Source organism: Morone saxatilis, unplaced genomic scaffold (genome assembly GCF_004916995.1).
Source record: "Morone saxatilis isolate NCDOM2014 unplaced genomic scaffold, NCSU_SB_2.0 Contig16, whole genome shotgun sequence".
NCBI classification, from domain to species: Eukaryota; Metazoa; Chordata; class Actinopteri; family Moronidae; genus Morone; species Morone saxatilis.
The window spans coordinates 13816017-13843583 of NW_023339718.1; the positions used below are offsets into that span (position 1 = coordinate 13816017).

Genomic DNA, 27567 nt, shown 5'->3' on the forward strand with positions numbered 1-27567 from the left:
GTGTGAGTGCTTGTAAAGAATTTGGATGTAACAACAGCAGTAAAGGCAACCGAAGCCATTGGTTGAAACCGGTAGATTTCCAGGGGTGTATGTATTTAGAGTGCTGTGGGCGACTCTGAAAAGCCTTCAGAATAAAAAAGAACAGTTTCCCAGAATGCCACCTGATGTGTGTGTGTGTCTACTGCACGTGTGTGAGTTTCTGCTGTGTATTTTCTTACTTTCATGTACATGAATTTGGCTGGATTTATGAACATTTACATCAAAATGTGCTATATACCTTTCTGTATACGTGTGTGTGGGTGTGTGTGTGTCTGCATTATGTCTAGCATTCTCAAAGTGTGGGTGTTCTGCCAAGCCAAGAAAGTGACATATCGGAGCAGCTTCCTCTATCTATAATTCATAGTGCAGGCTCTAAACAAAGAACAGAGTGTTCGGCTCCCATCAGACATGCTACAGGGGAACCAACACGGTTGCTAAAGCTGCAAACAAAATATAGCTGGATAGCTAGGACCTGGAGCTAATAAGAGGTATTACAGACTGTGATAGTATAAAAGAGCCCCCAGACTGACAGGCAGGCAGGATGACAGCCACATGTGGAATAAGGGATACTTTTTTCTCTCCGTCTCTTTCTCTTTCTCTCCGCCTAGATGGATTTTCTCTGACCCACATTATCAGGAAACAGACGGGCTGACATATAAACAGGTTTGAATATGACTCAGTGTGCTGTCTACACTGAAACAAAGGCTCTTTCAATGCTGTGCCATTTTTCTTTTGTTGTGATAGACACCTGCAATCACCCCGCGCTCACTTGGAGGACAATCATGCAATATTTAGAAACTCCAGCTCCAATCATTCTCAGAGGAAAGATGCAAGATTTATACCCACTGTCTGTAGAGGTTTGTCTTGTCTACTACATCGGCTGAGGCTTGTCGAATTAGTCATACTCACCACTCATAGCTGAAGAGAGTACATTTGTAACTTTTCTTTTATACATAAGGTGTGGTGGTAATAAAAAATATTCAATATTTTATATATATTCCAAAGCTCTAGTGCTGAATATAATAAAAATGTTATTCAAACTACATAGTAGTACTAAAATGATAAGTACTGAATATGAGCAAGGATGTGTTTTATTGCTAAAGAAATCATCTTTTTATTTTTCCCACTTTAAGTAATTTGTCAAGCAAAAAGCACCAAACATTTCCTGTGTATGGATCAGTGTGAGGCTTTGCTGCTTTTCTTTGTTTCATATCACTGTAAATTGAAAATCTTTAGGCACTTTTGGACTGTTAATCAGACAAGATAATCAATGTGAAGATACCTTTGAAGTCAAGTCAGTTTTATTTATATAGCCCAATCTCACAAATTACAATCCGACTCAGGGGGATTTACAATCTGAACAACATATGATACCCTCTATCCTTAAACACTCCATTCAGATAAGGAAAAACTACCCAAACATTCACTTTAACAGAGAGAAAATGAACAAATCCCAGACCCAAATGGAAATTGTGATGGCATTTCCACCATTTGCTGACATGTTATGGACCAAACATTCAGTCAGCTAATTGAGAAAATAATTGACAGAATAAATTATTAAAATAAGATAATCTTAGTTGCACCCCTATAATTATATCTAGGCCATGGAACTGTAACAAATCCACTGGAGTACTTTTAAAATAACACACCTAATTCCCACATTTCCTTGAGAATAATAATGTTAATGCTGACAACATGTGTCAGTTGCTTCTGCTGTTGCTTCTATTTATTCAGTGCATTGAGATGTTGTGACAGTTCCACAGGGCCTACCTTTCATCTGCTCCTGTGAGCCTCAGTTTCAATACCTCCATTATCGGTGGGGCATGTATGTGCTGTAATTAAAATGCTACATATTGTTAATAGCAAGTGACATATGTGGTGCTCTAAACACACAAATTGTCATGGGCTTTACCTATCAATGTGACGCTTACTCCAATTATCACAAAGACAAATGAGCCAGGCAGATGGGGGGTATGTTCATTAAGATGAAAAGAAAAAAAGAGAGGAGAGAGACGATAAAAAGAGGTAATATAGAAAAAAGAAAGATGAGCGATTGCAGATATGGAAAGATAACGACACTAAAAAATGGTGTGAGAATGTGGCAATGGTGGAATGGGAAAAGTGGCTCTTCATAACTGATGGAAGGATCATTTTTTATCTTTTCATATGTCACTGTGAGTCATCCTTTAGAGCAGCTGAAAATAGCATTCTCACCAACTGCACACGCAGTGTGTTTCTCCTCTCATTCATTTCCTTCAAACACCGAGCAACAATCAGAGGATGTTCAACACAAGGTAGGGGAGTAAGTGAAAAGTTTGGAGTTTTATAGTGCACAGGTAATAATGTGTATATGTGCTCAATAGAAAGAGAATTGAGTTTAATAAATGGTTCACTATCAAAACTTCACCATCGCTACATACACCTAATATAATAATATACATAACAGATGGCTTAGAGCTGTACATGCACTAAAGAGAGTGTAACTACAGGCTGACATAAGACTGTAAACTGTGATTTGTCCACTTTAAATAACCTTCAATAGGGTCTTACAGACCTTCTCCCCCCACTGTTGTGTTTTATTGCAATAATAATACACAAATGTTTTGGCTGTTACTCCTTATACAGAAGCTACTGTATTTCCAGTTCAGACTCAATATCTGCTGCCATTGTTACATGCTGTTTACAAGAAGGTTTTCTCTTTCAGAAAACGTAAACACAGCTATTTCTGTTTGTGTTACATATGTAGCACAACAATAAATGTTTGCAGTGTCGTCAGCGCCTATTGCAACATGTGACAAAGGCCCCCTGCCGAATCCAAGCCCGAGTTCTTGTGGTTACACTGTATGTATCCCAAAACCACTGGGTCACTAGAATATGTTGATGTTGAACAATAATCAAGCTGTTATATGCAGAAAGAGGGATATTAGTCAAGATATGGAGTTTAAAGAGGGCACAGTCCAACAGAGAAACTGATCATCAAAGATGATGAAAAAAAAGAATCACAGACATTGAGAAGCAAAGCATAATGCTGATTTGAGGTTTAAATCAACATGTACAGTATGTTCTATTTGAATGGCACCTGAAATAATGTCTAGAAATAGTCTGGTGCTTTCACATTGTTTGTTCACACCTCCCACACTTCCTAGATGGAGGGTGCAAACATTGAAAGGAGACAAATCACATTAACCACCTAAAAACTGCCGAACATTGAATTGGAATGACTAAGGCTGGCAGTTTATCCGTGGGCAGAGGGAGCTCTGCCTCTGCGGACTATTTATCCAAGGCTTACTGTTTACAAGACTTTCAGCTCAACCCTCAGGCCTTTCAACTTTTGAATTTAGGCCATGCCCACACTAGTGAGGATACATCTGAAAATTCCCTCAACATGTAAAGCAGGTTTCTAGCATACTGGCTAACATATTTGTAGTCATTTACTAAAAAACTTGCTGTTTACAGCAAAATATCTACTTCTTTTTTTTTACATTCTCAAACAATGTTTCTGATACTATTTATTGCCAGCAGAGTCTGCTATTACCGCAATAGATTCTGGTTGCCTTCACACGCACAATAAGAGTCACAGGAAACAATGCAAGCATGTAATGTCACGTTTGTAATTTTATCTTACGGATATCAGTTTACTGTTCACTCTTCCAAAGTCATATCAAAGGTGTATTAAATTGTACCAAAATGCAAACCAAACATTTCCCACTGCTACTGTGTCACGTTGAAAGCATTCAATGCTTGGGTGGCTTTTAGTGTGAAGTAGTGCACAGGAAAATACAACACTGAAAAGTTGACAAACATATTCAAAAAGCTATGTTTTCCCTGTCCACGCTACTATGTGAGACCAGTCCTATTTAATTCAACCACTCCGGAGTGTAATGAAAAGAAAATTTATATAAGTTGTTCATCACCTTTTATCAACCAGTAGGAGCTGAACTGAAAAATAACCATATTTTTACCTATTTACTGCTGTAATATTGTAAAACATTTCCTAGAATTCATCCTCAGGCCTTTTTTAAACCCAAAATAAAAATTTGTGTTTAAGAGCCTCTAAATCAGGAGGCTTGACACTGCAGAGCCAGAGAGAATGGAGACGCTCAACAGCTCCAGCGCCAAGATAAACAAGCCAAGGAACACGAGCCGTGTGTGAGCCATAACAAGATGATTATGGTGGTGGCAGCTAGTTACCATTGCCTGATACGGAGAAAGAGGGAAGGTGCCATGTCATGTACCAGCCTATGCTGCCAAGCCCATAAACCCTGTCTACTTTCCAACAGGGCTGGAAAATGATGTACTAACTGAAAAGCAGCCACCAGAAGAAAGCTGCAATGGTGAGGTATTGAATGCAGCATTGCATGATATAAACTAATATGGAGATAACCATTTTGCATTCTCGCTAATTCTAGTGATCAACAAAACCCAAGTTTTACAAATCAAACCTCAAGTTTCTTCCTGCAACTCCATGTTCACCTCTGCTGAATCTGCTTACTACGACGTGATGTTGAGAAAGCACCTGAAAAAGCTGTGTCAAACCTTAATCTTCTTAATGTGTGAGAGGTGGCTTAAATAAGAGACGAAGCTAGCCAACATCTTCTAGTGTGAGCCTTAACCAACCATCGGTGTGCCAGGTTCTAGGATAAGTGGCACTCAACCCCTGCAGCCAAGGCCTCCATTTTTGAAACAGTATGCATTTTAATGTATTAGGTTGGCACAAGGTTGGAGTGGGGGTCACGGGCAACCAAGCTCTGTGTGTGTGTGTGTGTGTGTGTGCGCGCGCATGCAGAGAGAGTGCTCGAAACAAGACGAGTAACGGCTGCTATTCACAACTGTAAGGCCCATTTTTTCCACTATGTGGCAGAGCTAGAAGATCGCCAAGGCAGCCAGCCTGTGCCCCCATGGTATGTAGACACTGTCGCTCTCATACACAAGGAGAGAGAGGGGGGAGGAGTGTGTGTGTGTGAGAAAGAGAGAAGGCGAGTTAGGGAGAGTTTACAGTACAGCTTGTGGGAGACAACGTCAGCTGCCCCTCCAATCAAGCATAAACATTTCATCACTGACCAACAACACAAAGCCAGACATAAATATGGTGTCATCAACAAACATACTGTTAGTTACAATAAGAGACAGTAATCTTTTCCATTTCTTTGCAGTGCAATTCAGTTCATGCCAAAATTACAAAGTCAGTTCACTGAGCATTGTTGGTTGGAAAAGTAAGTTAATAAGTAACAGCTGGCATTAAAGGTCTGATCAGATTTGTACATGTATTTTTTGTTACTGTAACACTTCAAGACTTTCTCCACTTTGAACGGCACTATGGTGATGGTGTATTCTGTTCGAAGCGCTGCCAAAACCGTCACTCAATATTGTGTCTAAACACGTCCTGTGTAGACATCGCTACTGCTCTGGTAACGTGCTGCTTTAACTATGCTATGTAGACGAGGTGTAAGGTATGGCATCTGCACTACTATCAAAAAATTTAAAATAATGCTTATGTGGCAGGTAGGCTAGATACATGCCACTCAACCTAGAGACCATTTTCTAAAACAATACATTAGCTTTCAAGAAAACATTCAAACACCAGTAAAACATCAAAGAGGTTGGGTGTTCAGTAAGACACTGGTGACAATTTGTTGATAGAGGCGGAGGGAGCACTCGGCGCCCTATCATTGCATGTCGGATGACAACAGTGCCAGGCTCTAACCCATCATTATAATCATTATTTGAAGGAAGGGAAGGGGCCTATAGCTCATATTCTTTCATTGCCATTATATCCCGTCACAGCATGATGCAAGCAGACAAAGACAACTGTTGTCAACATGAAATGCAGCACAGTTCAGAAAACAAAAGAATGTTACAATAATCAAAACAGAAACCACAAGAATAAATATCCAAACCTGTTAACATGATGTCATAATACTGCATATCTGCATTATTACAAATATTTGTCATTTGAATAAAAAAAAGCAGCCTTTTTACCCCATGTATGCCTATCAGCCAACTTTCACTGGAATGAATGGATGTGATTTGGCTCTGCGCTTCTGCAATCAGTGCGTCTTGTTTAAACTGAAATAGATTTCTCACCCCAGCATAGTTCAGCCAAGAGGCAGAGCAGCCTCTCTAAAATAAACTCCAACAAAAAACTGAAATGAATAAAGAAAAAAAAGCACATCTGAAAAATCTCAGTCTTAAGCACTCTTTTACCATCGCTACCGGCTATGGCAAAATGGCACCACATTATCAGGGGATTAATGATTACTTCGCAAACTGGGTGTGAAACAAAACAGGCTGAATAACCAGAAAGAAATAAAAGCTGATCACAGGAGTGGGAGAAGTGAGAATAAAAGAGCGATGTTAAATCAATGAGATTTAAATGGGAGTAGCAGTTGGATTTGCAGGGTTGATGGCGTCCCTATCTTGGTGTCAAGCATGTACCGTGGGTGTGCTAAACAACATCCAAACATCCCTAAATCCCCCAGGCGCCTTTTCAGAGGCAAAAGAATCTGGGAAAGGGACTGGCGGAGGAAAACAGGAGTGGAGGTTAGGGAGGGTAGGGGGGTGGAAGAGGGAGATATAGAGTGTGTAATACGGAGAGAGAATCAATGGGTACCCCTGGAGCAAATAAAAGCCATGACATCATCGTATGGCAAGGAGCAAGGAGTGGAGGAGTAGGGGGGGAGAGAGAGGGAGAAGGGAGAGGCGAGAGCACCCACAGTCACCCATTCTGGCTCTCGGGGCCCATCCTCTGGAATGGATAAGAGCCGAACAATGCGCTCGCAATGAATGAGATCCCAAATCCCACAGGAGAAAAACAAATCACCAGTGGGAAAGGGGGAGGGCGAGGGAGAGATGGAGAAAGAGACAGAGAGAGATGGAGAGAGAAAGGGAGACCCTTAAAAAGATGTGCGCACAAAGCAACAAAGCATCTCGGGACATGTAGAGCAAGGCAAGTAGAGATTGAGACAAAGCTGCCTTTGTCCTTCCTGGCTGGTGGGTGGCTTGGTGTGAAGGATTTGAACGTGGTAGCATTTACATCAGAGCTCGCCGATATATTGATCGGGCCATGTAATCCCTCAAATGATGACTGAAAAGGTTGGATCTGCTCTGGGAGCCTTGTTTGTTGGGTTTACATGACAAGAGCATGTGGGAGGCAGGAATCGGGCTTTACGTAACTCGTCAGGAAAGCTTTGAGTCGCGTTCAAAGTTTGGCCCGCTGCTCGTGATGCTGGTTTGACAGAGACACGTGAGGCAGGGAGGGATGTTGAGGGGAGCCTCTGATCACAGCACCTCCTCGCAGAAGTCAAAATGGGATGTTTAATTGCATTCCTCATCACACGGTGTTAATAAATAAAGTCACAGCCTTCACTGGGAGGGCTTGATATGTGTGTGCGAGTATGTACGTGTCAGTGTGTTCTCATGCAAGTGTGTGTGCTTTTCGAACAAAGAGCTTCCGTTCCTCCGTGATTACAGCACTGGTTCTGAAAGCCAGAACAGAGAAAATAAATTAGAATCATAAGGAGAAAAGTCTTTCATGTCTGATGCTTTGATAACAAAAACAAGCAGGTTTCCACAAACTAGAATTAGTTTGCTTATAATTCGGCGCTAGCTGGGGACAACTCGACACAAAAATTTTGAACAACAACTGAAAGATTCGCTCATGAATAAGCCACAAATAAAAGAAATTAAAGGAGGAATTGTGTTATGACATTTATTTCTGGGATCAATAAAAAAAGAAGATGCTGGAAAAAGAAGCAGCGCATGACGTGTTGAGGAAGAATAACGCAAATGTGAAAGCGTCAAAGAAGACAAGACACTCTGATCTAGAAGAAATATGATCTTTCTGACAATTCAGCGGCACTTGTGTATGAATGAGCACAATTAACAGCAGGACTTCTATGATGCTTACAGACACTCCTCCTATGAGAAATGGGAAACAAGATACAGCTGCTGGAGCTATAGCTAAGTCCCACATTTTACTACTGAGCTTCTTTGGCATCGTATCCATCGGGAACAGTGAGGGAAACAAACACCTATTTTCTTTTTTCAAAAATTGACAGTTTTGTGTTTCAATTGATCTGGCTGTGCGATGTATCATTTATTCAAGAACTATGTGCAGTTAAGATGCAGGAAAGATGCAAATTTCATTTCAAATACATTTAATTTGATTTGGATGGAAAAAGGAGAGAGTGCAAAGTGGAGACCCAATATTGACCAGGGCACAGCCTATAAGTGTACTGAAATAACCTGGAGACAAACACTGTATCTCTACCAGCTCAGAGGTGCTGACCCTGACCTTTAACCTCTGTTTAAAGGGTTGGAGTAAAGCTGCCCCTAATGATTATTTTCATCATCAGTCTACAAAATTGTGATGCCTAAAATGGAATCTTTAACATGTTTATTTTCTCTGGCTTACAGTCTAAAACCCAAACATATTTAATTTAAAATGATACAAAACAGACAAAATCTGATCAACTAATAATTTCAGCGGGGGGAAGTGAAAAATAATTTAAGGCTGGGAATGAAACAAGTACTTGAGTGTTATCATTTTAATCAAAATGCCACACAAGTCTACAAAGTCATTCTCAAGTTCATTATCAATAGAGACTTCAGTGTCCCAGTAAGTAAATTGGGGACTCAAGCTCTGGGACACAGTTGTCCTTGCTCACAAATTTTGATTGAATGTTCGAGGGCCATTGGAGAAACAGAAGAAAAATCTGTTTGGGATTTTGTTTTAAAGCTGCATTCAGTAAAATGTTCCCTTTTCGCGGTTTAGAACTCAAAAGACCTTTGGTTTATCAATTCTCATCAAGTCTGTCTGAAGCTATCAGCTAAACATATCCTTTGAAGTCTGAGCCAGCATGCAGAAGCTACATTAGCTCACTAGCTCTTACCCCGTGCCTTTATTGCCTAGCGTGTCCACAATAAATATTGAAATCGGCGGTGGCTGCCTTGCAAGTGGATGTTCTGTATTATAAATGTCACCCTACCCTTGGACGGCGGAGCAGTGGCTCGTTCTAATGCCACAGGACAGAGACACAGAAAGAGAGAGAGACACCATGACTGGCAAGGGATTTCAACTTTCAGACTCATCAAAGCAACATCAGTGTCTACTTGCATGTTTATGAATAAAAAAGGAGATGGATACTGTGCAAAAAAGAGGGATAAAATGATAGTGGTAGAGGGATAGCGAGATGATCAAAAAGTCAGAAGAGAAGAACAAAAAGAAAATGTTTTCTGCTCCTTATTCTCTGGGGCCTCTTTGCTGTAAAATACATCAGAGCTTCACCTCTTCAGGCCTCTTAAAGTTATAGAAAATTAATCTAAAAAAGCTGTTTCCTTAAGTTGCTCACAGGCTGTAGAACTATGTAACCTTTGATGAGGAGTCATGAGCTGACTTTTACATCTCGTTTACAAGCCACAAAGGTTAAGAGCCACTAAGCAAGACACCTTTAATAATGTCAACTGCAGTCCAAGATGGTGCCCAGACTCTTACCCCCAAATGATTTGTCATTGTTAGCAGCATTTTCAAACAACAAAGACAAATTGTGCTAGCTCCTGGAATGACTGCTAAAAATATGATACACCCCGACTAAAAGCATCCTCACTTCCTCTCTGCCTGTCATAAACTATACCTGGAGCTTTCTACTGCACAAATTAATGATGCAACTGAATATATTATTAACGCCTAGCTGCTGATTCTGTGGCCAATGTTTTGAAATACGACTAATGGTCCTATAAATTTCTCTTCATTTTATTTTTTATTTGTTACACTCATGGTAATCCACCATGCCTAAAAATAAGAAACAGAAATAAAGGTGATTCACAATCAAAAACAACTGTATTTGCACATCCCATGAAAAAAAATTTATCTTTATTTATCTTACTTTTTTGCTTGTTCTCTTCTGGCCTGTTTCTTTTCTATACGTTTTAATATGTTGTTTTAATATTCAATAAAAAGTTGATCACAAAAAGACAGTGGTTGTCTTAATACCACTAAATGTACGTTTACTCCATTGCTCATTCAACCCAAAATGTTAGCTTGCTAAAGACCGTGTAGCCCAATCATAAATACATGTGAGTTGGAAAGACTTAAATTGGCGTCCACTCATTTAGGCTTTCACCACTCATGTTTGTTCAGCCCCATTGTAGGGAATTGTGGTGTATGTCTCTTGACGATTTTACCACAGAAGCAAACATCTAAACCTACAAAACCAATAATTTTGTCTCAGTTTTTATCTTGCATAATGCTTGTGCGTCATATTCTGAGGTCTCTTTTACCTCAGCGAGACACCATAAGCAGGACAGATAGAAAGTGAGAGTGAAACTACACAGCAACTTCAAATTTATGTAAAGGAGATGTGTATGTACAACACCCTACATCAGCAAGAGAAGAAGGTAGCTGGCAGAAACCCTCCTATTCCTGTTTTTACTTCTCTCTCGCTCTTTATGCACAGCTTTATCCCACCACAAAGACTTAACCTCTGCAGACAACACCTCAGAATTACAATGGGTAGATTGAGTACTTCTATTTCATGTTCTGTGCAGCTGGTAAAAAATGAATCTGATTATCTGCAGTCTGGATAGGATGCTTAGCAAAAACCCTCTTAAAATACAGATAAAAGCACCATTTTTTGTGTGTGTTGATAAATTGAAAACTCTGCACACCATTAATAACTTCACCCAATACACACACCACTGTTATTATCACAGGTTCCCACAATGAATTGCAAGGGAAATGTACACAAATCCTCCGCACCCCTCACCATATTTCATCTTTGTAGTCACCTCCCCATCCTATACTTCTTTTTCTTCCTCTGAACTCTCGGTTGTCATTCTCCTGTTTTCCTCATCTTCTTCTTCTTCTATTTTTCGTCCTTCCTGTCACCTTCCCCTGCATCATCGTCTTCTTCCTTCTATGCGTGGCTAAGATCCTGTTTCCTGTCTCAGCTGCGCCTCCTTTGTAATAAAACACTCTATGCAACAGGTTTCATGTCATACACTGAATGAGGCCGTTTCCACCCATATTATGAGGATAGAACCAAACTCATTCTTGAAACATTATAGGGTAATTGTGAGGGCATTTACCTCTGCACAGATGTACTGCAATGCATCCTCAGTATAGTTTTCATATGGGAAACAGCAACTTTCCACTGACCCCAACACAAATTCGGTTAGGGAAATAGCAGGTCCCTTGGGTGGGGTGCCACACTGAATGCTGTATAGAGGCAGAACCAATGATCTATATTTCAATATATGTTGTAAGTCCACGCACTCTGGAGGCAGAGGGGGGAATGTTGTGAAAGAAATCCCCCTAACAGTAAATATTTGAATAAAAACAAAAAAATCTAAATATCCTAAGAAGCAGCCCACTCATTCTTACAAATATGTAATCTAAAATCTCCTCCACTGCACTGTAGATATACTGTATGTCACATATTGTTTGGTGAAGGAGCTCCCTGGCAGTCCTCCTCCTCCTCCTCCTCCTCCTCCTTCAGAGAGAGTGCTAATGAAGCAGGAGGCTGGTCAGATGGGAGAGTCTCCAACTCTCCACTTGGGTTCCAAGCAATCAATAATATACAGACGGCCACCCTCGCCTTCCTCTCTCTCCTGCTCCTTCTCTTTCATTTTCTGTCCTTTTTTCTCTTCATCTTCATTATTTTACTCACTATATCCTTTTATTTGTTTTCACCACCTCTGCCGTATATGGCCCCTCCCCTGACCTCCGGCACCTTTAATACTCTAATTTCTCCTATTAGCAGTTTTGCCTTCCCCTCTTTTAGACAGTTAGCACTGAAGGTGTTATAAATCTACCTTGTAATTAGTATGACACTTGCAGCTGAATTTCTTTTTTATTCACAACTAATTTACTTCTCAGTCTTCGCAGTGTTTTGACATTCCAGAAGTTGCGCTCACAAATTCTCAGAGAGTTTGGAAGAAAACAAACTTGCTGTCAGGAAACTCTAATCAGAAAACACCGATGGAAATTTAAAAAAAAAAAACGGTGCACATTCAAACTGCCTTAATACAAAGTTACACGAGGTATCCTATCCATCTCTCAGATACTTTGAGGCCCCCAAGGGCACACTTTGCAGCATGTGAATCAACAGTGCCCCCTGCAGCCCACCAGAGGACATGCACCTCAGTAATGTTCAGTGAAGTTGATCCCTCTACTCTTTTAACCAGCCTTAGCCCCCCAGCTATCTCCTCCCACAAGAGGGAATTGTGTAAGTGGATTTAAATAAATTAATGCCTCTTTTGCAGGCCTAGGGAAAACACAGCAGAAAATAGTCTAAAACAAAAAAAATTCTACTGCTGTCGCATTCACACAGATAAAGAAAAACATATATTTTTCCTAGCTTACGCCTATAGGCCCACGTTAAAGATGGCAGCAATTTGAATATGTCCTGCCTAATTCCACATTTAGGCTGAGCCGGCGTTCTCTAGGGACTGAATACAAAGCAGCGTGCAAGAAAGACACTTGACTAGTCAGCTGGAACAACACTATCCAGGCTCGGGGGATAATCAGTCCCACCATTTTGAGACAAAAACAGCTTTAAACAAAACCAGTCAAATGCCTGAAGGCCATAACTAAAATGTTCAGTATCCATGCCAACAAACTGCAGTCCTGTGTAGCATTTACAGTCTATAATATATTTCAAATATTTGTCAAAACATGAAGAGCACTAGATTAGTCTTATCTCACTAGTATGTGTTCATATTTGAAGTCTAGATAAAATATTTCAAATCAAATCAAAGGCTGAAAATGATTTCACGTGAAAAAGAATCAGCCTTTTGAGTTCTCACTCCTTTTTGCTACAGCAGCAGAGAAATCCTTCTCCCAGTGGAAAAGAAAGAAATGAGTAAGGGAGGCTCGTGAGATCTTTGCTATTAGACTAACTACACAGAATTAGCTAATTGGCATCCAAACAAACTCTACTGAATACAAATGAATGGAAAAAGGGAAACACTAGGGTGGAAACAGTCAGAACCATATGTGCATCATGTTCCTGCAGTTTTTCTTTATAATTACAAATATTTAGGCCTCATTGGGATGCTGCACCAAAATCCTTTATGTAATACAATGTTTTAAATTGACACTAATATCTATACGCAACATTTGAATATTAAGAATATAAATAAGTAATCCATAACTAACATCACCAATAAAGTCACCAATAAGGCAGACATCTAGACTAAATCTAAAACATATTGCAAAGCCCGGATACTGTGCATAAAATCACACAGTTCAATGCTAGTTACAACGCTGTTCAATCCTAGCTCCAAAGTCAGTCTCTCAAGAGAACAAAGACACCCTGGAGGTTTTAGATAACAAGCTCCCTGATCTCTGGTCTTTACACTACAGTTACTCTGGAGCCAGATGTACGTCTGCCTCTGGGTCAAGACAGACACCAGTGGGATTACCATCTATTAGCAAAGAAATAGGGACAGATTGGAGATGCTTCTCATTTGGCATAAACACAGAACAGTTCTCTGATTACAGTGGATAATAGGGTTCTTTAGTTGTTGTTGTGGTTACAATGGGGGGAGTGAGGAGAAGCAGAGCAAGAAAAATAATGACAGTCGTGTACACTGTTCATGCTCTGTGTGTGTGTAGGTGTGTGTGTGTGTTCACACCTCAGAATCTTCACTGCGGAGCCCCAGTTGGAGGACAGCACTGGGAGACTTCAGTCTGGCTTGGCTGGACTGGGCCATCTGCAGGTTTAACTGCCAGCCGACGTACTCCAGCTGAAACACATGAATGGAGCCAGTCTTTCTTTAATATTCAAACAGTCTTAATAAAGCCTCACACTTCTATTTAATTAATACCCTTGACACATTTATAAAGACTTTAAGAAATTCAAAGTGGCACTTTTCACACAAAATAACAGTAGAAGCAGAATTTCTGAAGGAATATTCATTTTTGTTTACATTTATGCATATTTTGATATTTTATTCATACGTTTACCTCATTGTATTCTCACTAGATTTTTCATCGTTCCCTTGATAATTCTAGATTTTGACAAGTGCTACATTAATCAACTTTATTATAATAAATGTGCAAATAGAAAACACTCAATCAATCAAATGATTATTCATTTTCTTTTAGTGGATTAATTGATTAATCAACTAATTGTTGCAGCTCTGACTTGTTCTAGATTTTCCAGCATATTGTCGGTTTATTTATGAGAAGTCGTAACTTTCTCACCTAAACTACACTTAACTCAGTCTTTGAAGAATAATACGTTTTTATATACATTTTTGAGTGTGCACACTTTATTAATGGCTTTTTGGCTAACCATGTACTGACCAGATGACCTATAGCCAACAGTATTACTATAATTCACTGTATCACCACACTTATGAATATAATCATTATAACAGACATGAAGATTTACCACTATAGAACTTTGCTTAATCTCCTCAAAGTTTAAGTTACCTTGCTTCCAAGCTGCAGGTTGTCAGACTATTATTCTCAGTCGTAGTCAGCTGTAGCAGTGTGATAGATTAGCAGCACTGAGTCAAGGCAGGGCAGTTAAGTGTTTTATGATGCAGAGAGAGGCCATAATAATAAACCATGTGTGACTTATTGGGTCTGGATGCTTTCACAGCATCTGAGGACAGGTGTGAGGCAGGGAAGGGCTGGGCCACATTATTCACGACTGGAACAACATCCACACTAGCATGAATAAACATCGCACCTGTATGATGTTTTACTTATTTTACCATCAGTATATGGAAATTATTCAATTTCATTTAAATTAATACGTATGCTGTATATTAATATCATGTAATACATAAATGACTTATTAAATATAATTACATTTCATAAAAACAGGTAGTACCTTTTTGATGTATTTAATAGTTTGTTTCTGTATTACCTGCTCCATCGTACTGTTAGTCAATATGTTTTGGTAGGTGTTAAATTTGAAATTTGTAGCCATCCAAGAAGGAGTTCACTCATTTTAAAAGCAAACGCAGTTAATTAAAGCAGTAATCACAGTTATAATCACTGTTCACTGCATACAAAGATACATATCTGTAAACAGCAACTGGGCTGGCCAATCAGACAACTATCAGTGACCAATATAAAGACTAACTTAAAACTCCACACACAAAAGTGACCTAAACAACACTTGATATTTGTTCAAGCTGGGTTGTATTTATTCCTAAAATTGTTGTCAAAACCTGCTTTATATTTAATAGAAAAAGGATGAGAAAATATGTGTTAAAAAATAGTTATATAAAGTCTCTTGTGTGACTTAAATATTTCCCAAAGTCAAAGAGGTGGCAGAGGTCGTCTCAAGGATCAATGGTTGTCACCACCTCCTGCTGGGAGCAACAAATTCATGGGGGAGACGAAGATTACTTCCGAGACCCCGACAGGTGAGATGTCTTAATGTATGACAGCAGCAACAACTCCAGCATAAGGTGAGTGATGTGTACATGCTGCTTATTTACTCTGTGTTAGATCTTAATTCCCTTGACTTTGAAAGGAACGCTGTTTGAAGTGTCACTGCTTAATAAAGTTAGAGAGAGGAACAAGTTTTAAAGTCAATGTGACAACTTGTGTAAGCTGTGAAAGAACTTTTTGTAATCCAAACAGCTGGAATGAATTCAAATAAAAGCAGGTCAGTCTGGATATGGATCGTCCGATGTTGATTCTCAATTTAGTATCAAGTGATTATAATGTCTCACTAAAGAGTGCTCAGTGCAAAACAGTGATAAAATAGTGTGAAAAGTGGGCTATAATTACTGGGTGGGAGCTGATTCATAACTTCGGTTTAGACACATTGTAAGGTTAAGGTTCAAAAAGTATCTTCATGGCAAGTGTAAGCTTAAACTTAAAAATAATACTTACCTTCTTTGGGGCAAAGACACTGTGCTTTAGTCTGTCCACCAGCTCAGGTCCAGCTGTGGCCCAGGTTTGAGAGAACATCTCAGCCTTGTCTGGGTTCAGATGAACCGCCTCCAGCTGTTGCTGCAGAGAGGCCGGCTTTACATTATGATACACTGCCTAGAGAGAGAGGAGATACAAGGGAGAGTAGGAACTGTGTAATGATTGTTGCCATTAACCATGTTTTACAGGTGTAACGGCTCACTCTTACAGTCCTATTTGAATTTACTCAACTCAACATTGCTATAATACAATAATTCACTATACAACAGTGACCCCAGCTGGAGAAATGGGCTCATAATGTGATTCACAAAAAGGCACAAAAGCTACAGACAATGTTACCATACAGACACAATGTTTAAATTCTTTCTTTAAAGGTGAGGTTCTCACATATTGAGTTATGAAAAATATGCACTTATGCACAAAGTATAAAACCAGAGATTTGTGAACTGTGTTGTTGTTGTTACACAGCTACACAGTTACTGTAAATAATAATAGTCACTGTCGCTATTGTTTCTGTATAATATAAACAACCACAAGAAGTTAAATATAAAATGTCTTCTTCTGCATTAAAAAAAGTTAATTAGTCATCATATTTCTTCTTTTACAAATCCAATTGTAATCTTCACACAGAGCCTTTTTCTTATTTGGCCTTCTCCATCGCTGTTGACCACTTAATACATTGAATATGCTGACAGAACAAAGAGCCCTCATACAAGAAACTGAGACTTAGTTGTATTAGCATTTCAATCAAACAAAAATCATGTAAAACCCTTATAATAATGTCCGACCCCCACCCCTCACCTGCTCTAGTATAAAGGCAGCAGTTTCCAGGACTAGACTGAGAGCCTGTTTGTCCAATGAGAGAGCAGCCTGAAGTTTCTGCTCCTCTTCTTCACTGAATGTCCGCTCTCCCTAAAAAAATAAAAATAAATATATAATTTACTGCGTGGATATGAAAAGATCCTCAAAATATCCCTGTTTTCAAGACAAGAAAAAAGCTACATTCTGATTGAGAATCAACATTTTTGGAAAACAAAAATATTAAAAAATAAAAATACATTGTCTCAGTTTATGAGGAGGTCAAATATCAAATTGAAAGACATTAATACAATATATATATAATGCATTTTGGAGGAAGGCAGACACAAATTCATAATGAAATAACATAAAATACAATAAAGCAAAATCATTTATTATAAGATGTGAATTGACCTTTTTCTCAGCAGAAATTGCGTCTCGTCAGAGCATCAAAAGCTAAGGTTAAACTAATAGCTCTATTCTAATTAAGTGTAACAAAAAGCCAGTGAGAAATCATGCAAAACAGTCATTATTAATGTTATTAGTTACACCCATGCTTTCATGATATGTCATGACATTTCCATTACATTATGTATTATCATTAACCAATATTAATGTATTTTAGCAAGTCAAAGTATAAAACTAAACGGACAAATTGTTCTTGGAATAAATGATTGACACCTTTTGACAGCCAGCTAATTCTTGTGAAATCACAGAATGATCAACAGGGCCAGGCATGAGTGTGCATTCATTAGAGTCAAGTCTGATTGATGCTCCAATAAGTCATTATGCATGCACTGCTCTCTGTGAAACTATAGCCTCACTGAAAAAGCCTCAAAAGCCTCAAAAGCCTCGTCTTTGGCACAGACAGCACTGTGCAGCCTCTGTACCTTCAGATGAAGCTTTTGTATGATGCGGGAGATCAGCCTGGAGAACTTGTTCACATCAATCGCGTTGATGAAAGTCACTGCTTCTTTTATGCTGTTTGGAAAGAAGAGTCATGAGCGTTGGAGACAGTGGCGTAGAGAGTACGTAGATCTTTAAGTTAAGGAACAGTAAGAGTTTACTGATGTCATATATCAAATGTATTTTACTCTAGCTGTCAGTGAATTTCAAAGGTAACTATAAATTGCCAACAAATGCACATAAACTATAAATATAGCAGCAGCAACACAAAGCATTAACAGAATGGCACAATGTTACACATTGGACCTTTAAGTTACCAGTTCTGAAGAATGGTGGCCCAGTTTGTGCATCTTACATAATAACTGGTCTTACAGTTGAGATGTGAGTATGTATGTGTCTACTGGATCCTCCTTTTTTTCTACAGTGACTTTTAATCCAAAACATACTTCCTTATAATATTATTTCCAAAAATTATAAAAAGGCTTTTTTTCCCCCTCAAATGTGTACTACTACTAATATATTACAGGTGGTTTGGTTGTCCTATACTGATGCCTAATTTGAGCCAAAAACAATGCATCATAGCTACAGTATCATGGGAATTAAAAGTATAAAACCTCTAACTGCAAAGTAGCTTGTGAAATGTAAGCTGAAATCTTACACCATTTATATTTCCCTGTAGTTAAGTATTGTGCTTAAGTAAGTCTTACTATAAGAAAATGCTCAAGTGGACTGCCAATATCTAGACCAAGTATGGCTGGTGGCCTTTATCCACCACAAAACACATTTCATGTAACTTTTACAAGTGTATTCATTGAAAGAAGGCAGCTTCCAATTTCATTGAAAACAAATGTTCAAGAAAAACCGATGAAGACACAGTTTAATAACGACAGCAGTTCAATGAGTCGTCTCCAAAGTAGTGCAACTTGTTGGCTAAAGTCCACCATTTATTCAATAAATCACAATATCGATAACCTAGGATGGATTCAGGCTACAGGCAGCTTTGCGTTAGCTGCTGGATGAATTATTTATCGGAGAATTCAAAACAAAAATCTGCTCACCTTTGTGTTTCTTTTATAATTGAAGTCATTGTTGTGTGTCTGTGTGCAAATGAAAGATTGTGTAAAGTATCAAAACAGCAGCAGCAGCATCCTCACTGTTGTCATTCCTCCTTCCTGTTGTCACGAGACGGCTCACGTGACAGTCAAAGCTGCGCGAGAATGCGCAGTGACGTACGGGATGGAGAAAATTCAAAAGTTTGAAGAAAAACAAAAGAAAGCGTTTGATAATGTACTCAAACGCAACAGTGTCAACAATAACGTAGTCGTTCATTTTACAGTAACTCTGGCAGCACAATCATACGTCGGAGCGCAGTTTGCGTAAAAACTACGCACACGGAAAGTGTTTGTGTCTGTCAATGGTCACTACGGAAAAAGCAAAGGACAAACAGAGCTGGCAACAAATGTGCGACAGCAGAAGTATCATCACTGTTTTAGAGCCATGATTTTAAAAAGTATTAAGGTACACCTTATAATTTGACTGGTATCCCCTAAAAAAGGCTTATACGTTGTCACTGCTGCTTCTGTCGTGGTTAATAAATGGTCAGTCAGTTATCTGTTCAGTCATCATATTATATATACATATTATTATAATATTATTATAAATATTATTATTATCATTATATACTGTTAATTAACAATAACACTACCATCATGTCATCAGTACTATTACCACCATCTTGCAACTACAACTCTTTGCACCTTACCTACCTATTTATCTTTTTTGTTACTATTTATCTTTTATTTTTTTATCTAAGTATTTTTTGATTTATTGTTGTATTTTATTGCTATTGATTTTATTGTATTCTGACATGCTACCCTGGCTGCTATGACGACCCAATTCCTGTCGGGATTAATAAGAGTCTATTATCGGTATCGCTGATCGGTATCGCTATCTATCTATCCTATGCGGTATCGGTATCGGTGGTATCGGATCTATTATCAATGCCTCACAGTTAATTTCAGAAGACATTAATCAGAAACACATTTTATTGGGTTTACCAGGGTTTGAGATACCTCGTCGGGGGGCAAAAGTTCTTCCATAGATCCGGGGAAGTTGCTAGTTCTGCTGGAAGGAATTACGAAAAACACCCAGTGTAGGACTGAATCAAGATTCTTGTACTCATGCAGGCATTTTTTGGAGGCGAAGAAGCCACGCAGCATAGAATGTTCGCCTCCCAGGACTTCTAGAAGCTTATATTAACCCCTCTGTGTTACACATTAAACGGATACAGGCTGTTGTCCTGGCAACATTGCCTAAGTCTAATTTAGACACATGGGCAGTTTTTAAGGTCTTTCACATTGGTCCCTGTGAACCTGTGTGTGACAAGCTGTCCTGAGCGGGTGGCGTCTCCTACCGATAATAACCAATCCCTAGACCAGAACGTATACAGGGGTAGATTAACTTCCCCACCTAAAACATTCATTTACCACATACCAATTCCAAATTCCAAAAATAATTTATTCTTTGTTTTTGGTATTAATGCAGTTATAAATGTTGGTAATCCAATAATAAATGCTCATTGGTTTTTCACTTTCTAATATGTGATCAATAATCCCTCTGCAGTCATCAATAAAGGGTAGATCAAGTCTGCAACTAAGTGTTTATAAGAATCAGAAATAGGTTTTTTGCCATGTAGATGTTCAAATAAGGACTTTGCCTTGGTATTTTGGTGCATAATGCTCAAAGTAAACATAGTGAAAGAAAAAAGAATTTCAAAAATATGTGAAATGTGAGCTCTAGAGTGCTCAAAGAGGGTGGAATGTGCAAAATATTGACCAAGGAGTGCGCAAATGTTCACAGTACAGAAAATATGTGCAATGTACAACCTAATTATCCAAAGCTTTGCATTAATGTAACTTTGATGTGTTAACAAGATGTAAACAAAACTATCATCTGCAGCCCTTTTTAAGGAATAAGTGGTCAAAGGGTTGGACCAGGAAAGTTTTCACAACCCAAATGTTGGCCTTTTTAAGTGTATGTTACTGATCTATAACGAAAATGATTTATTACCCATTAATACAGACATCAGTTACATCTTATAAACTCTTAAATAAAGGGGCACATTTACTGTTTCACTACATGACCTGCCATACCTGCGACATGCTGCATCTAAGAAGATTTTCATAAATATACTGTATCAAACACATACTGACAATATAAGATAACAGCAATAATGAAATAAGACAAACACACAGGTTGAGTTTCGACAATTTATTATGTTGAAAAAGAAGAGAGAAAAAAGTCATGCACAGATTAAAATTAAGAGAAATATTTGATAAGACATGATAAATCATTTAAAAATATTTTGCATAAAAATAAGAAAAGGAAAACAAAAACATTTCAGCATATATATTCATAATTCTATCACACAGCATATTTGCAATATAATAATATTCTTTACTTTTTGCACTGATTTTACAAACGAGCTGTAATGTATGACTTTCAATACTGTAGCAGACCTGTCCCAATTTGGTATTCGAAATGGTTTCATGCTCTTTCCACCATGGATTGATTCCTCTAGTCTGGAATAACCAAACATATGAGACTGTCCCAACACTTCACTACCCGCCACACTCAAGTAAACATTTGAGTCAGTGAAATTATTTCAGTTACAAACTGACACAGATCTGTACTGTAGCAGCTAACCGTCAAGGGCCAACCCCCAGCGAGGCAGAAGGAATGTACCACTGATAAATAAATACTTCCATTTTCCTTCCAACAGAAAAAGAAACACATAAAACACTCTTTTCTTTAACAGGAAAAACAAAGAGATAACACCAGAACAAGGAGTGTCAAATCACACAGTACCTTCAAGATGTATAGTTTTGATAAAAGTTAGTAATTTGAGGTTTTGGTAAACAGATTGCATCACGGTAAACACTGGCTGACATCTGCAGGTTCAAGCTCTCGCTGCCACTATTTGAAGGAGGGTAAATTTGGCACTTTTATGCTGATGTCACCAATGTTGATGTTTCTGGGCATTTCCGGGAGGTTCATGTTCTTTACAGCTGATACGGCACGAGCAGGCGCTCCTGCAATACCGGCCTATACACACACACACAAACACACACACACAAAACACACACATGGAGGGTTGATAAGATACAAATCAGTAAATCAAAAAACGTGCTGTACATGACAAAACACTGAACAATGAACACTGGACACACAGTGCTAAACAGAGTACTAGACGAAAAACTGCTGACAAAATGCAAAAGCACTGACAGCTACTAGGACAAACAACATGTGCAAATGTACATTCAGATGCCTTCATAGCTTCATATGCACATGCATTATTTGGTTCTACAAATGATTTACACCACAACCAGAGCCAATTATGAATCAACTGTGAGGACATACTGTACTAGACCATTCACTAATTTTGATGTACTGAGCAGTACTGGACATTCATCAAATGGACAAAAGGCAGCATTGCTTGGAAAGTGAACCCACCGGACTCTTGAGGACCGATAAGGGTAAAAATGCAAGGAGAGAATTGGGTAAAGCAGAAAAAATGGATTTGGATATGAAGACGGAAATGATGTTTGGATAGATAGGTATGTATAGAATGTGTGCGTCAAATTTAAAGCAATGTGTCAACATAATATAACCCGTAGTAATACATGTACGTCTAGTGGGTTGAATTACTTCTGGAAACTCTACACATGACTGTAGCTAACATTTTTGTCTGGGCACTTATTTGTGAATACAAGAATATTGTGCCATGTACACGTATTATTATAGTGTTAACTACTGATGACATGAGGAGGTTATAAGTCTAGTAGTGCTAATCTACAATGGGACATCTATTCTCAGAGACAGAGGAGGCACGTCACTCTAACACAATGAATCTCAATGTGAAACTGTATAGAAGGAATTTGGTGTTTTTTAAGGAAAGGCAGTTTAGCTTTTTGGAACAATAAAACACATCTGTAGAGAGTCAATGATGTTTTCGTCTCAAGTGTGAGCAGACATTTGAGAATCACTGCGGTTAGAGAGCCCCCCAACTGAATCTTTAGCAGAAAGACCCAAAAATGACCAAAAGGCTTAAAACACAGAAAACTGTGTGTTCATTATCTCCGTTAGGAACGCAGTCAAATGAAAAGCCTTGTAAATCATTTAGGTATATGACACACATAAAGTATGTCTGGAATGTAGTTTCACAAGGTTATTTCAATAGACCGTTTGTCCTATGGGCATTCCTCCTGCTGCCAACAATCAAGGAGACTTGTGTTTTATAGAGGGATGACCATGGCGTTAACTGAGAGGAATGCTGATCCAGCACATGGGCTCAGTATTCAGGAGTCAGACTCGAGATATTTTTTGCCTCACAGTGGGTAGCTTGGAAAACCTACTGTCCAAATCCACAACAGTGGGTTTTTAATCAAATGCTGGGTGACTAATTTGTACAGAAATAGTAACACCAGCTGTGTAACTCACGACAATCGTTAGATTCTCTGGTCTATGTAAGTATTTCAGAGAGGCTTTTTAAAGGCTGGAGCAGTACCCCATCTCTTGTCTGTGAGGGATATTAGTGCAAAAGAAAAACAGGATTAATATCTACAGTGTTTTTTCTTCTTATTGTTGTTGACAAACTACATGTGGTTTAGTGGGTGAGACCTTAAAGGAATAGATCATCATTTTGGGTAATTCGATTGTTGGCTTTTTTGGAGAGAGTTAGATGACAAACACTCCCATTTCTGCATGGTAAATATGTAGCTTCAGCTAGCAGCAGCTCATCTCAGCTTAGCACAAAGACTGGAAACAGAGGGAAATCCACCTACCAGCACAAATGAACAGATTACATCTCTTTATTCAACCTGTACAAAGACTTTTAACAGGGGTTATGTGTCAACCTATTTCTTTGCCAGGACAAGTAACTTCCCTTTTCTACTGGTTGCCTGGCAACTAGTGGAAAGCCAACAAACAGTCCAGTGCATAACCCCCCAGAAACAACAAGTTGTATAAAGATATAAACTATTAATAAGCCAGCTTGCCAGAGGTGCTGTTGCGCAGATTCTGTTACCTTTGGACAGAACCAGACTAGCTGTTTCCTCCAGATTAAATTTTTTATGCTAAGCTAAGATAACCAGCTGCTTGATCTGGCTATATATCTACGATTCAGATACTGGTATCTGCAAGGATTTGCATCTAATTTATTCTCAGGAAGAAAGTAAATGAGCGTATTTCCCAAAATGTCTTACTATACCTTTAACACTCCGTACTATCAGGACTTCTCTGGCCTAAAATGGTGCAGTTATATGTGATTATCCCACAAAGAGACAAATCTCATAAAATAATGAACATATTTGCTAAAGAAGTGTTCTAAAGCAGCCTTTAAGAACTCAGAACATAATTTAAGCAATGGCCTTTCAAGACAGTTTTCAAGAGAGTTGTGTAGCCTCTCTAGCCTGTTAGATTTACATTTCTTTAAACTACAGTGGGTGGACAATAGGTACACCTGACAATATGTATAATGTGCCACCACAAACTACAGCTTGTTGAACAACCATCTCTCTAATGGTATCAACGGCTGTTCAACATTACAAGCTTTACAAAGATAGTGTTTATTTATCTATTGGAATAGACTGCATTATACTGTCAGCTGTTTCTATTATCTAGTCCACCTCCTGTACTTTCACCTAAGTGACGTGAACTATTGTTTTATTGAGTTTTAGAGAGAGATGGGAACATTTTTGGGTCTGCCATGAAAGATTCCTACTGTATGTTAGTGACGTCAGCTTGCTATTACATGGAGGGCCGTATGGTGAGACTCGAGGGGGGGAGGGGGAGTAGACTTCAGTTAAGGTTACAGTACTTGGTTGTAAATTTAGCAGTACCTGTGTCTACCTGTCCTGCCTGGTAGACTGAAAGATAAACGTCTGTAAAGAGAGAGAAGAATGGAAAGAACTAGACAGGGTCAGGAAAAAGAGGAATGAGGAATGTTAAAGCAGATTAAAGTAATTACAGTTTATCTCCACAGAAAAAAGTGATAGGACCTATCATAGACCACATCTTTAAAGCTAATGATCTTCTCCCAGACTTACTTTTGTAGCAAAAAATGAAGATATTAATTGAGAAAGTTTGATGAAAATAAACTAATCTTAATCAACCAGTTTGGAAGGAGAACAGCTCATTCCTTGTTCCCCAGAGGCTGCCCCATTAATGGACAATGTCATTTTGAATTAGCATCAGTGTGAAAAACACACACTGCGGTCTAGGGTAGGTCCAAGAGGGAAAGACAGAGCAGCTCTGATGATTGTAGAACAGTAAAAGACTCTGCTTACAGAACATCAATCGAAAAGAGAAGATTCCGTCTTGTTAAAATCACAAAATTCAGATCAGATCATGAGAAAAAAAGTGTACTTTGTTAACATTAAAACTTTTTAAATTCAAATGTTAGAGCACAACAATTGACGTCAGCCAGTTGAAAACCTGACAATGTGACCCTTCCCTTCATTCAGTCAGAGTTTTTCAAAAGTAAAAAGAACTCCCCAAAAACATTGCCTCAATGTTTAAACATTATTGCAGCGCATCTTAAGTCAAAACAAAGCCAAATCATTAGTGCAGTTATGTTTTAGGACTATCAGAGGCTAAAATCCACATTATGCACAACAGAACTGATTTCATGAAATTGTCTCTGGCTGTCTGTCTGATTAAAACCTTCCAATAAGTAAATGAATGTTTATCTGCTAGCAGAAGCTGTATGGAAAGCAAAGCAATGTCCTTGCATAGAGCAAATATCTAAGCAAGGACACTGATTTATAAATGTTACAAAACACATTGGAAAAGCAATAACTCCAACATGGACGGGGTATATAAATTCACATTCTCCTCTGGAATAATAAGAATGTAAAAACACAGCCTACAACCAGCCTGTTTTCATGAATATAATGTCAAATCGAAGGTTGAATATAAGATGGTGATTGAGCGATTCAATGGTCAGAGATGCACTGGACAATGATACACTTTAGTCTCCATAATAATGACAACAGTGATGACTATGATACTGTATTTCATACTGAGGGATACAGGAGGGGATATGTTGAGAACCTGTGAGAGCAGTGCAGCAGCGAGAGGAGAGGCCGAAAAAGAGCACAAACACTCAAGAGTAGGTAGGGAGCATCCATAAGGTCACTGAGAGTAGCATGCAGGGTGCAGCATACACACATGCCTGCATACTGTACAAGATAGCTCAGAGAGTATGGAGGTAAAATCAAGTCATACATACAGTGGACAGGCACGGTCAGGCTTACCTCAGACTTCTCCATCTTGTTCTGGGCATCCACCTGTGTGATGATTTCGTTCATGTTGGTCTCCAGGACCATCCCACCCATCACCATCTCTGCCAGAATGTTGTGGACCTGAGAAAAATACGATGTCTTAATATAAAAAGTTTATGAGACATTATAATTAAGTTATGCAGTAAGGAGCTATAAAGGTCATTTTTAAAAAGGACGTTGGGCTGGAAAAGCACAAAAGAACACAAATGCCCCAGATCCAGAGCCAGTGTTTGGTTTGTCCTTTCTCGGCTACTGTAGAAACATGGCGGTTAAACATGGTGGACTCCGTGGAAGGCGATAGACTTATTCAAAGTTAAGAAAAACCTAACGATTCTTATTATCAAGGCATTACACACTAATGAAAACATACCTATAAAAAAATATATATTCAATTTCTCACAGTTGATCCTCCTAAATGTTACACACTGGATCTTTCTGTGACTTTAGAATTCCTTAATTTGTCTGCGCAGCAGCCATATTCAGTTCACATGAGATCATTTAAAAAAAAAAATCCTCACAGTTGAGAAGCTGTAGCTGATATTTGGCATTTTTGTATGAAAAAATACTAAACAAAAGGTCCGGTGTGTAACAGTTAAGGGGATATGGAATATAATATGCATTATTCATATTTTCACCTGAAAATAAGAATTGTTGTTTTTGTTTCCTTAGAATGAGCCGTTTTTATCTACAGAGGAAGCTGGTCCTCTTCCACAGAGTCTGCCATGTTTTTACAGTAGCCCAGAATGGACAAACCAAACACCGGCTCTAGATAAGGCCTTTCACATTTTTCAGCCACCATAGTTTCTCCTACATGCTCGAGAGAGACGAGCGGTTTCGGTTGGTTTCAATCTACAACTTCAGAGCAAGATGCCACTAAATCCTACACACCGTCCTTTAAGTTGTTAAGAAGTAACTTATAACGCTATAAATGTATAGTCATTTGACAAACCAATTATGTGCAAATTGCTCAACTGCAAAATATGGGAAGTCACTGAATATCTGTTACAGCACAAGACAGCTCATCAGATAAGTGTGACACTAATATGGAGGCAATAATGGCTCAGGCAGAATATTACAACCGATTTCTGATTTCATTAAAGGTTAAGGTAATCTTTAGGATCAAACATTCAAATGGTATTATAAATATGGAACAAAGAGGCAAACAGATTCAAAAGCATTTCTTACCTTGTCTACATGGAAAATTAAGTCAAGCTCACAGACATTCTCAAAGCATTTGTCCAGCGTTTCCACAAATACCTGAAAATGGAGAGAATTTAAAGTAAAAAACAAACAAATCAGGAGAGAAACTAAAAGAACACTGCCAAACATGTTAATAGATACACTGTGGTGTTGCAGGCTTTTACCTGGATTAAGTCTAAAATTCCTAGTTCACTCTCTGAGGAGTCCACACAAAACACAAAGTACAGTGTGGCGTAGTGTCTGTAGATCAGCTTGTAGTCTGATCCTCCAATCAACCTGAAATATATGGGACACGGAAACATCACACAAGCACCAGTCCTGATTGAATACATGTTTGGGAAAATAGACAACAACAAAAGGCTGAGTTTGGATGTTGCCCTCTAC

General features: G+C 38.7%; 2 protein-coding genes across 3 annotated transcripts in view; both read right to left on the reverse strand.

Annotated features, from left to right (window-relative positions):
- Positions 1-18829, reverse strand: part of commd10 (COMM domain containing 10) — a 51281-nt gene extending 32452 nt beyond the window's left edge. The window contains exons 1-5 of the mRNA XM_035659100.1: positions 18700-18829; positions 17626-17716; positions 16739-16849; positions 15899-16054; positions 13675-13785 (exon numbers count right to left, since the gene is read on the reverse strand). Of these exons, the coding sequence (XP_035514993.1) occupies positions 13675-13785; positions 15899-16054; positions 16739-16849; positions 17626-17716; positions 18700-18728 (498 nt within the window). The 5' untranslated portion in view covers positions 18729-18829. The remainder of the gene's footprint in view (positions 1-13674; positions 13786-15898; positions 16055-16738; positions 16850-17625; positions 17717-18699) is intronic.
- A 2067-nt stretch (positions 18830-20896) lies between these two features.
- LOC118326039 (AP-3 complex subunit sigma-1) overlaps positions 20897-27567 on the reverse strand; it is an 11787-nt gene continuing 5116 nt past the window's right edge. Inside the window, exons 3-7 of one of the 2 annotated variants that reach the window (XM_035658931.1) lie at positions 27348-27459; positions 27169-27240; positions 25957-26064; positions 24541-24582; positions 21611-21745 (exon numbers count right to left, since the gene is read on the reverse strand). In XM_035658931.1, the coding sequence (XP_035514824.1) occupies positions 24547-24582; positions 25957-26064; positions 27169-27240; positions 27348-27459 (328 nt within the window). In that variant the 3' untranslated portion in view covers positions 21611-21745; positions 24541-24546. Of the gene's footprint in view, positions 21746-24540; positions 24583-25956; positions 26065-27168; positions 27241-27347; positions 27460-27567 lie in introns of both variants that reach the window. The other variant, XM_035658930.1, reaches the window with a different exon arrangement.